General features: G+C 30.9%; 1 protein-coding gene across 1 annotated transcript; it reads right to left on the bottom strand.

Annotated features, from left to right (window-relative positions):
- Positions 1 to 1,230: 1,230 nt before the first annotated feature.
- Positions 1,231 to 2,137, bottom strand: LOC107867436 (classical arabinogalactan protein 5). Its single transcript, XM_016713667.2, has one exon. It carries the CDS (start codon positions 1,866 to 1,868, stop codon positions 1,458 to 1,460), a length of 411 nt encoding a protein of 136 aa, XP_016569153.1. The 5' UTR covers positions 1,869 to 2,137; the 3' UTR covers positions 1,231 to 1,457.
- Positions 2,138 to 13,057: the final 10,920 nt, after the last annotated feature.

Here is a 13,057-nt window from a genome sequence, read left to right as displayed (position 1 = left end):
ACTACTACTTATTATCTTTAATATTTCACACATATACATGTTACATGACATCCATATCATATAACAATTTTATGGTTATCATATAAAAGCTACCAATCAAGTAAAGACGAGAACTCTGTTTACAACAAACAAATGTTTCTCATCCAGATTAATACATGCGTCTCCTTGGAGGACCCTCAGTCAATCAAATGGAGATAAAAGCACCAATTAAGCACATCCCAAATATTGTATACTTTCTGATACTTATCTATTAGTATTAAATTCCAGAAAATAAGTTAAAAGTTACCTTTTAAGAAAATATTTTCCTTTCACACTCTATTAAGTATTTGATATTTTTACTGCTCAAATTGCCAGTAAACGTAAGAGGGAGGCAATAATTATCCTTCCACTGGATCGTTTTGGTACGTTAGAAAATCAAGACATAATCCATGTACAAAGCATACATGGTACTTGTTGTTTGTTGCCATTTAATACTGATTTTACTTATGCTTTAATTTAAATATTATACCTCACAATATGATCAATGAAACACTATTTTTGGACAAAACAGCTCATAGTAGAGGAATTTTTCAAAGTAAAATCGTACACAATGCTAAAATACATTTAAACTTTATAGAATGTAGATGCTGATGCAGTAATAAGTTTTCAGTTTTGGTCAATCAATTTACTACTCCATAATTAACAAAGATGCTAGTCATGTGAACTCTGGGAGGGAGCAGTTTCCTACCCAAATGTCTCATTCACCATAGTACACGGTCTGTCATTTTGGCAGAAACAAAAAACAAAAAATAAATGAACAAGTAAAAGTTTACTCCTAGGTATAACGTGATTCCGACTATATCGGCCCAGAAGCACATGGCTTACTGTTACCTAAAGTAGTTCTTTAAACAGCTGTCTGTCCAACCATGTGACCCCCAATTCCCACAACCTATTCTTTTTTTACCACCATCCTTGGGCATTGTTGGTCGAAATCTTTAAAAAGAAACTATAAAAAATCTAATATGCATGCATTTGTTGATGTTTCTGAAAAGTCTATTGTGTAAAAAGGATCTAATATGAATTCAATCAATATTTTTAAAAAGCATGGGTTATGCAAAGTAGCTAAATTTCCTATTGCTTTCTAACTAGGGGTAAATTTGTTTAACTCTTGTTAGTAAGGTAACTCCTAAGAACATGAATTATATGAAAATGAAAACTTAAATTGGAGAATACAAAGTAAAACTCATAGGGTACCATAAATAACAAAGAATCCATAATAACAATGGTGATAATAATAATAATAAACAATAACCATAGTAAAAATCAAATCAATAGCATGTACGCAGTGTCCCACGAGTAAAGTAAAAGCAAAACGAATAAACATCGAGTAAAAAAGATGGAACTAAAAAAATAACAAAACCCTAAAAAAATCATAAACATCTCTCAACAAATCCAAATCCAAGTATCTCCTCTCAGATTTAAAGCACCAAATATGCAGCAAAGATTGCTACAACAGCAGATCCAGCAACAGCAACTCTGTTCAACGAAGCAGCGTTAGGAGATCCAGCCGGAGAGTCAGTAGGAGTAGCACCAATCGACGATGGAGGAAGAGCACCGCCAGCAGATGGAGCACCTGCCGGAGTTTCAGCAGTTGGTGGAGCTGGTGGAGATGAAGCCGGAGACTCAACAGTAGGAGAACTTGCAGCAGGAGATACTGCAGGTGCAGATACTGGTGTTGTTACTGCAGTAGGAGGTGTTGCTACGGGAGGAACTGGAACTGGAGATGCCTTTGGTGAAGCCACTGGTGATGCTCCTGGTGCCTGACCAAAAACAGATCCAGTAACCAAAGCAATGACAAACACCACAACAATCATACTCGAGTAAGCCATTTCTCTCTCTCTCTCTCTAAAATTGTAAATTAACTAACTGTTTTGTATGAAGTGGTAATGAGTTTTTAGAGAGAGAAAGTGTAAGTATCTGTATGTATAGGTGGTAAAGAAGAAGAAGAAGTTTGTTGTAGAGAGACGAAGAAGTATGACACAGGAAAAGGAGTATATATAGGGGGGAAGTGGGAATATAAAATTATAAAAGGAAAATTAAAAGTTGAATTCGTCTATTTACGTCTTTTACTTCCGTGTTGAGAAATCAGGAGCGTACACGTTTACAGTTAGATGATCGAAGGGAGGAAGTTTTGTGAAACGGGTGAGATTTGTATGGACCGTTTGATTCATTAAATTATTAGAAACAATAATGGTTACCGTTATGATGGGCACGTTCTAAGGTGAAATTAAAAAACATTGTTTTTGTGTTGGCCACCTGGTTGGTGGGACCATACAACGGTGGGATGCTAATAATAGTCAACAGTGTAAACATCTTTAAATAATAATTAAAAAATACTTAAAAAATTTTGGATTTCTTTATATTTAATTCTAGTGTAATTACTAGTAATGCCAATATAACATGTCAAATTGTACTTTAAAATTATTATTTCTTTCAGTGTGATGTTTGTGTTAGAGTTCGACCAATTAAAATTTACGCTACATAGAATTCATTGAAGGAAACACTCTATATTAAGAACTTTTTATAGGATTTATTTGGAGGAAACGTTTCCTACTGAGAAAGTTTTCATACTAGAAACTCGAAATCAAACCATCTAATTAAGGTCAATTCAGAAGAGAGATAGTTTCAAGTATTTTGGACATATGATTTGGGAGAATGGAGAGATTGACGAGTATGTCACACATCATATTGGTGCAGGATGGCTGAAATAGAGGTCCGCTTCGGAGTCTTGTGTGATAAGAAGATATTTTTATGGAAAAATTTCAGAAATATCAACTCTTTAGTCTTAATTATAACTTTTATAGCAACAGTTTCATAATTACGAAAAGTAGCAAATTGTATTTTGTATTTAAGTAAAATGTTATTATATAAATACATATACAAATATATATGTATTACTCATAAATACATATGCACAACTGAAAAATACATATTCTTCCATTACTATGAAGTGGGTAAAATATTGTTACTTTTGCTGTAAGCTGTAATTTTTTAAAAGTATTGCTATTTATTGTAATTATAATCTTAAGGATGCTAGTTTCTGTAATTTTTTCTATTTTTATTTGATATTTTTTATTTTTTAAGTATAGTGAATAAATAAAAGTAAATAAAGTGATTTTTTTCTTTTTAAATAACATGGACGAAGGGGTATTGTTTGCTAACTAAAGGTTAGTAATTATTAGCATAAACTTTTAAAGTTAACTAAGCATTTTAGAATTCGAAAATGGTCTGAGTGGGTGAGAGATTTTGAAAAAGAAAAAATTCAAAGAGTTACATTGTGAACGGGGAATTTTATTTAAATTTGTAGCCTAGTAATCAATCAAATAACTAAAAATTATACGATTTTAGATTTGAATTTCACAAAAACACTATTTGATTTCTCTTTCTTTATTCAAGTAATCTTGATAGACAATATTTTTGATATTTATTTTAGTGAAAAGTAGCATATTCCTGTGAAATTAATCAAGATATGTATAAATTGACTTGATTCAACTACAATAGTAATAAAAAATAATTAAAAAATCAGTGATGAATTACGAAAAAGGAAGAAAATTGGGTTAGAACAGGAAGCACTCATTATGAATTGCCACAATCATGATGAATTGCTCACAGAAATCACAAATTAGATGGTAAGGAAGCTTAAAGAAAATCGTAAACGAAATGATATTCAATCTTCTTAAAGGTTCATTTATTTACAAAATTCAATCAATAAAAAGATTATATAAATCTTTTACAATTATTAGTAATTTAAATTTGTATTTAACATCTAGATTTTTACGACACTCTTTCTTTCCATCTTTTTTTTTAACGTAGTAATGTATTACAAATGATTGTCTAACTTTACTAAATTAATTTATAAAATCAAGGAATAGTTAATCATGTCTCTTTTATCTTTTACATATTATACGTTTATCAACATTTGGATGAGTTATAGTAATTAATAGCATCATAAAATAAAATTATCCTTTAAGTTGTTATTTCTGTCAAATCCTGTATGGAAAAGTAAAAAATAACGGAAATAATAATTTTAAATTATTTTTTGTGTCAGTCCACATCAGAGACAGAACCTTTTTAAGAAAACAAGACAGGCTAAAGAGGGACAGCTGTTATTTATGGGATAGGCATAGGAGTAAAGCAAAAGAAAATTAAAGTACAAAGTTGTAAGCAGTACTAAAATTTGTCCATCCTTTCCCTTCTCACATTCATTTTATTTCCAATTTCCTTTTTATTTTGATTCCATTTTCTTGAAAGTAATCTTTGGGTCTAAACATTATTTGTGTATTTGTCTTGTTCTCTACAACCACACTACTGCAATAATTTCTATAGTTATATCAAGTTAATGTTATCGTACTAATTGAATTTACAATTTAATATATAGTGAACACATATATGTATATTTATAACTTGAGATGTAAAACGAATAATAGATTTACAGCAGTGAATATTAAAACGAATAATAGATTTACAGCAGTGAATATTATATGATCTGGGTTACATGAACCTACAACAGCAAAAATTTACTACACATGATATTTGCACGAAATGAATTAATGTATAACATGTAGTTATGCATAAACTTTTAGCACTTAATTATAATTAGGATTACCTATAATTAATTATCATGCATTATCACTTTATGAATGCGCTTAATTATAATAAATTTGTTATAAATGTATCTACATTATAGTGAATGTCTATCAAGATCTAATAAGATCTATTTGATATCTATCAGGATTTAATGTATTTGTCTTTTAGTGCGAAATTAGGGCATTCTATAAATAGAAGGGCTTCCTTTATTGTAAATCATTCCTCAAGAAAAGAAATAAGAATCACTCTCTCTATTCTCTCTTCTCTTCTTTTTATTTTTTATTGTTTTATAACACGTTATCAGCACGAGATTCTGCCAAACAAGATTTCTTGTTCTTTATTGTTTTATAACACTTTATCAGCATGAGACTCTGCCAAATAAGGTGAGATTATAAATCTGATGAGATTATAAATTTGAAGGATTTCAAGGTTAGTAATTTTTTATGTTATCTTTCTTTTGCTACTACTAATATAATTATTATTGGATTTGAGGAAAAATAATTGGTTTGAAACCATTTATATTTTAAATTTATTCCTCAAGAACAATATTATCAAAAAGGATGATAATATGTTGGGTTCAAGTCCCATCGATTCATGCCTAAGATGTTTTTATATGGATAAAATGTTCAGTTTGAATCTTAATACACCATATTGATGATATTATGATGGCTAAGACAAAATAATGGGTATTTAATGAAAAGTCATGAAATTCGACCCATTGAATATGCTCCATTCCATGAAGTGAATGTGGTAAAATATATGATAAGTCTGAAATATGACAACTTACTTCATTCTTGAGGTGTATGTGATAGTAGTGCATAATATGTTTAAAAGAAGACAAGTGATTGAATGCACGAATATACGCGTGGAGGGACAATATGATAATAATTTCACATGCTTATATGATTATAAGATATACTAGAGAAAAATTCTCTACATCATCTGTATGCCTCGATTTGCTTCTGAAGTAGCAAAATCTTGAAAGAGGTGATAAGCTATCATAATTTGATAGGCTTAAGGCACGATTATATTTCATTCCTAGGGAATGAGAAACTTATTAATGTAAACGTGAACTTGATTATGATTGTATCACAACTCACCTCCGAAAGAGGTTAAATAATTTTGAAATCTATTTTTGAAGTAGTAAATTTGAAATTTATTCATATAATAGTAAATCTGAAATTTACTAAAGCAAAAACGCATATCATGGTAAACTTGGAGTTTACTAGATTAAAAGTTCATAAGTTGACATGAATGATTGTGATATACTGAAGATGTGCATACTGGGTATTGAACATATATTGAAGAATTAGAAAATTCTCCATGAACTTTAATGTTGCTTGTTCTCATAATAAGTTGGTTGGACCAACTAATTTTGGGATTGGATCCCTCAAAATCTGAAAAGAATAAAAGGTGAATAAGGGTCCGTTCACCTATCATGTGATATGTTGAAAAGATGCATCAATGAGATGATCACATGTACATTCATGGTCAATCTACGTTTGACATTCATAAAGTTACTTGTTCAATATAAATTGAGCATAATTTTCAGATTGTGTAATCAAGATAATTATCTTGATGATGATGGTTTAGCATTGGATGACTTCATAAATAGTTGAACCATTACTAACGAGAACAAAGTTTCATGTATTGGTATGAAATATGATATATTGCATATAATAGCACTTGTATGCATTAGACCAATATATTAGGATTATTTCTCCCCTCTCAATTGGTTCAAGGCCAGGAACCAACTATTCTATCTAATAGTTTTGGTGTGTGGTATACGATTAATAAATATACCATGATGTACAAAGATGGATTTCTCAAAAAATATGGAGGATGTATGTTAGTTTTCCTAACATAAGGGGGAGATTATAAGTAGTTATGAAGTATGTTAGGAATTATCATCAGATCCTCATTCAAAAGATAATTCAAGTCAAATGTCGAAAGCATCTCATGCTTAAGCTGCACGTGCTCCTATTTTGTGTCCCTAAAGGACAAAGTCTATGCATGCGTGAAGCATGGTAGACTAATCGGTTCTAAATAAAATCAAATCAAAAAGGATAAGGAGCAAGTAATCATAATAAGAAGACAATGTGCTCTTGAAGAGCCTACGACATAACACTTCATGAAACCTTATGATTGGTTCAGGTACCTGAAAATAATGAAGTGATGATCTCAAAATGTTATGTCACATTGCGAACCGATACAAAATAAGAAACCGTCGACGATATCTTTGATACAATATTGACGTAATATTGTGAAAGCTTATGAAGATCTAAATTCTACGTTAATTTAAGCATACTGACGTAGAAACATTTATTAAGTGACATGAAAGGATGTATCTTGGTAAGCATAACACTTATTTGATTTGCAGTTCAGACACTTGAAGATGTCACACATATCGATATTGTCACTTGACAAAAATCCATATGAAAATCCTTACAGAATTCAAATGCCTGAAGCATATAAAGTATCTGTGAAACTTGTTTATTATCCTTTTAAGGGATAAATTGATGGTATGAATATTATTGAAACTCTTGGAGAGTTTTCAAAAGCAATAAATTATTTGCTGAAATGAGAAATATACCGAATTAGATTGGTTGTGAAGTACCATATCTTAGCTCAATTGATGTACTCATGTATCTTGCAAATACTACAAGGTCTGATATAGCCTTTTCAGTCAATTTGTTAGCAATGTATATTTCTGCTCCTACTAGGAGACATCAGAATGAGATAAAACACATACATGAGCTTATTTTATTCTAAAGATTGCAGTCCCGATCTTATTGGTCATGCTGATGTTGGGTACTTATTTGACCCGCATAAATCTCGGTCTCAAACATGCAATGTGTTTACATGTGGAGACACTGTCATATCTTAGAGATATACAAAGCAATCTATTGTAGCCACTTTATCGAATCATACTGAGATAATAGCTATTCATGAAGCAAGCCAAGAATGTGTATGATTGAGGTCCATGATACATCTCATTCGAAAAAAATATGGTGTGAAATATGACAATGTACCCATAATTTTATACGGAGATAATGCAACATGCATAACACATCTTAATAGAGGATTCATAAAAAGAGATAGAACGAAGCACACTTCATCAAAGTTTTTCGATATACGTAATCTATAAAAGAATGTTGATATTAACGTGCAACAGATTCGTTCAAGTGAAAATGTGGCTGATGTATTCACCAAGTCTTCTCCAATTGCAAATTGTAAGAAGATGGTGCACAAAATTGGGATGCAAAGGTTCAGGGATGTTCTCATTAGGGGGAGTTAATACGCGCTGTACTCTTTTTTCCTTTCAAGGTTTTGTCCCATCGGGTTTTTCTTGTAAGCTTTTTAATGAGGCAGACGAAATGCGTATTGTTAGAGATGTGTACTCTTTTTCCGTCACTAGATTTTTTCCCATTGAGGTTTTTCGAGTAAGGTTTTAACGAGACACATTATCTACCTAGACATTCAGGGGAGTGTTATAAATGTATTTATATTATAGTGAATGTCTATCAAGATCTAATAAGATCTAGTTGATATCTATCAGGATTTGAAGTGTCTGTCTTTTAGTCAGAAACTGGAAGTATTTTTTCCTATAAGTAAAGGGGTTTTGTTTATTGTATAATCAAGAATCTTATGATGTCTCATCCCTTAAAAGAGAAATAAAAAAGCCTCACTCTTCTCTCTATTTATTTTTGTTCTTGTTTATATTCTTATTGTTCTTTATTTATATTTTATAACAAAATTATATTTATTGCTACTATTCGGTGCGAATAAGTATTTACCAATCGCAGCTGATCCTCTTAGATTCATATCAATCTATATCCCAACCCTCGTTGTGGTTTCTTACCTTCTTTTAGGGGTGTCAAGTGGGCCGGGCCGACCCGGCCCTATTACCTAACTCGGCAGGGTTTGACCCGGCCCGGTAAGCCCTAGGGCTTTAGGGTTCTAGGTCCCGGGCCAATTATTTTGTTAAAATGGGCCCGGTTAACCCGGATCGGACCAAGCCCGGTCCAGGCCCACCGGTTAACCGACCCGGCCCGGCCCGAAAAAATTTAAAAAAAAAAAGAAGATATTTTGATACTTTAGTAAATCCGTGCATGAAATATAATCATATGTGTCACTTTAGTACTCTTATTTATACTAACTTAGAAATAAATACTAACCATGATTCTGAACAAGTACAACCTGATTTGTGGACGGCTATGGCTGATGCAAAGGATTACATAGAAAAATTATATAATCACTATGCTGATTTATTTGATTTAGTCGTACCTACAAATATCACTCCAATTGTCGCTCCTCATCCTCCCGAGGAGTCATCATCTTCTAAAAGGCCGGCACATAGTGGTTTTTCTGATTCGTTTTATGATTTAAATTGTTGGAACAGTGTTGATGGGAGAACTTACACATCAACTTATCGGGAAGAGCTGAAATATTATCTTCGGACGGCACCAGAGGATCGCAGACGACGGATCAACACGTTGGATTGGTGGAGGAGTAATGAAACACAATATCCTGTGCTTTCAAGATTAGCTAGAGATATCTTGAATGTTTCAATGTCAACCGTTGCATCAGAGAGCGCCTTTAGTCAGGGACGGCAGCAGCTTGGAGACAACCGACACTCATTGGGAAGCAATGCAATGAATGTTCTAGTTTGCCTTAGAGATTGGATTAGAGCGGAAATAAGAAACCAAGGAATGGAACCGGAGCCGAGCGACGAGCTGAAACTTGAAGAAATTATGACTTCACGGGAGAACTCAGCAGAATCAAGTCCAATGCATGGTTTTGCCCCCGTTGATTTCGACTATCCTATGCAAGTTCCCATTAATATTAACATGAATGAGTTGGAAAAAATAATGCATAATTTATAGATTTTTCATTCATGTAAATTATAAATTTTGGATCATTTTGCAATCAATAAAATTCCCCAAATTCATTCACTCCTTAGTCCTTGTTTTTTATTGTTTTTCATTTAACGATTTAAAATTTTAAATTGAATTTCTAGTTTTCTACTTTAAATTAAAAACTTACTTCTAATATATTATTAATTTACTACCAAATATTATTAATTTATTATATTAAGTAGCATATGTTTTGTATATTTGTGCATATATCTTCTATAGAAGTGTATATTTAACGTATACATGTGTATATGTTTTATAAATTAGTATATAAGTATATCTATATATATTGTAATGTATATATAATGTAGTATATTTTATAAGTAGTAGTATATATACATTGAATGGTGCGTATACATAGAATAGAGTGTATATATGTGAATAGATCTTCTATAGACTTGTATATTTAACGTATACATGTGTATATGTTTTATAAATTAGTATATAACTATACAAATATATATTGTAATGTATATATATTATAGTATATTTCATTTAAAGTATTACATATACATAGAATAGAGTGTATATATGTGAATGGATCTTCTATAGACGTGTATATTTAACGTATACATGTGTATATATTTTATAAATTAGTATATAACTATACAAATATATATATTGTAATGTATATATATTGTAGTATATCTCATTTAAAGTATTACATATACATAGAATAAAGTGTATATATGTGAATAGATCTTCTATAGACGTGTATATTTAACGTATACATGTGTATATGTTTCATAAATTAGTATATAACTATACAAATATATATTGTAATGTATATATATTATAGTATATTTGATTTAAAGTATTACATATACATAGAATAGAGTGTATATATGTGAATAGATCTTCTATAGACGTGTATATTTAACGTATACATGTGTATATGTTTTATAAATTAGTATATATATTGTAGTATATACTTTTTGAAAGTAGTACATATATATTGAATGGTGTGTATATATGTGTATATATCTTCTATAGACGTATATCTTTAAAGTATACAAGTGTATATGTTTTATAAATTAGTATGTAACTATATATATATACATATTGTTGTATATATATATGTATATATTGTAGTATATATTTTATTTAAAGTAGTACATATATATTGAATGGTGCATATATATGTGTATATATCTTCTAAAGTAGTATATATTTAACGTATACATGTGTATATGTTTTATAAATTAGTATATATATATATATATTGTAGTGTATATATATATATTATACTATTATAGCATATGTTTTATTTAAAGTAGTACGTATAGTCATATATAATTATATATTGAATGGTACGTATATATGTATAATTGTTTATATATTTTTTTAAAAATATATATTGTATATATTGGAGTGTATATAGTGTATATTGGAGTGTATATAGTGTATATTGGATTTTTTATTTATTTTTTAAACGGGTTTGACCGATTTTTAACCGGGTTTGACCGGGTTTTGGTGGGTTTGACCGGGTTGGATTAAGTGGGCCAGGTTAGGGTGAGTTTTAATTTTTTTACTATTTGGCCCGGCCCGGCCCAACCCGATTAACGTCAAACCCGACCCTTAACCGGCCCTCAACCCGATTAAAATGGAAGGGCCGGTTCCGGGTTGACCCGGCCCAGCCCGTTTGACACCTCTACCTTCTTTACATTGTGTCATTGTGATAAGCCAAAGTTACCTTCCTGTTTTAACTACTTAATACTCATCGATAAATAAATCCTCTTAGATCAAGAAAAGGAAAAGATAAGCCAAAGTTACACAAGAAAGTGTTTCCTTTTTCTTTTTTTTCGTTTCACACCATACAAGCAAGATATATACGGTCATTTGGTACGCGAGATAAGAGGATATTTCATGATTAAATTTGATACCTATTATATCATCAATCAAATATGGTGTAGATTTAATACCAAATTTAGTCTTGGGATATCCATCTTATTCCACATCCAACTTGAAATTATTTTATATCACTTTCAGGACTATAATTTTGAGATAATTTAGTCTACGTACCAAACGACCCAACGTGTGGGTTGGACTGTTGTTAGTCCTTGTTCAATGGAAATGATCCAAGGAAGAGTAGTTTGCACGTCGCATAAATACGAAATTAGAGATGCGTGTTTGGATTAAGACAATAGTTCAATGTGGATTGATTGAGAAATATGATTCTACGAAGTTTCCTATGTTTGGTCAACAACGTAACGTCGTACGCCGCGTAGGATCCAACAACCAAAAAGTCTCTTTGTTTTTATTTCTTGTTTCGTGGTTAATCACAATACACAACAAATATTGTTTGCTTGATAGGGAGAAATAACCTACGCAACTCCATAAAAATGTTGCTCCTTTTATTTATTTATTTATTTTTTTAAGAAAATAATGGTCCATTATATTCCTGAAGTTGTGTGCTGTCATCAATTGCGTTATCTAACAAAGGCGACTTCATATTCAGAGAAGCTCGAATCCGAGACCTTTAATTAGGAATGAAGAAGTACTTACCGCTCCACCTCAACTCTTATCGATTGTATAGGTCTAAGCTGTCCCATTTTATTTGTTCCCAATTATTACAGGTAGGAGATGAGTTTCAAAATTAATGGAAGTGAGTAATCTAAAAGTATGTATACAATTAACCTGTTGAAATACTTGAATTGTTTCAATTTAAAGTGGGTCTCAGCTACTTTATAATGATAACTAGCTAGAGTATTAAATTGGGTAATTACAAAAGAGAGAGTCTCAATCATGTTTACCCCCTAAACTTAGATGTCATATAGTAATCTGTCATCTATGACCAAGTTCTAAATATTTTTATTTTATTTCAACAGAGAAACTAAGAAATGAGCTCTGCACATATTTGTGTGCCAAGCAATAAGGCTAAAGAAACTAGATAAGTATTACTTTTTGTCCGAACTCTTATCTATTTTCTTTTCTTTGTTGTTATTTGTATTTCCAATTTTGTTACAGTGAAAATGAAAAAGAAAATAATAATAAGAAGAAGCTAATTTTATTTTTCATGAAAAAATGAAAAGATTTGGGGTGTAAGTCGTAAAAATAAAAGAATAAGATGCCAATCACAACACATAACACATACAAGGGTGCAAAAGGCAAACGAACACGTCCAGTATCAGTGGTTGCACAAATAGAAAAGAAATAATACTTGTTATTTTGTTATACATGAATTATTGGATCTCTTTAACGTAAGAAAAGATTCTAATGTAGTAATTAAAGAGTAGAAAAATTATCTTAAGTAACAAGTTTCACTCCTATGTGACATTAGCATATATTTCATTTTCCTCAATTAGATGAATTTTTTGCTTCGTCATTGTATATCCAGTATTGCAATAAATAGATTAAATGAACTTAAGGAGCCGGGTTTGTCTAGTCAGATGAAATTTGCAGTTATCTAATCAATTTACATTCATTTTAATTATTTTATCGTATATCTATTGCCCCACCAATATTAATATATTGGTGAACTTAATTAACTAAGCTAACGTTTGACCATAAATTTT

The sequence above is a fragment of the Capsicum annuum genome, chromosome 4 (genome assembly GCF_002878395.1).
Source record: "Capsicum annuum cultivar UCD-10X-F1 chromosome 4, UCD10Xv1.1, whole genome shotgun sequence".
NCBI classification, from domain to species: domain Eukaryota; kingdom Viridiplantae; phylum Streptophyta; class Magnoliopsida; order Solanales; family Solanaceae; genus Capsicum; species Capsicum annuum.
This window is presented reverse-complemented; position numbering and strand designations above follow the sequence as displayed.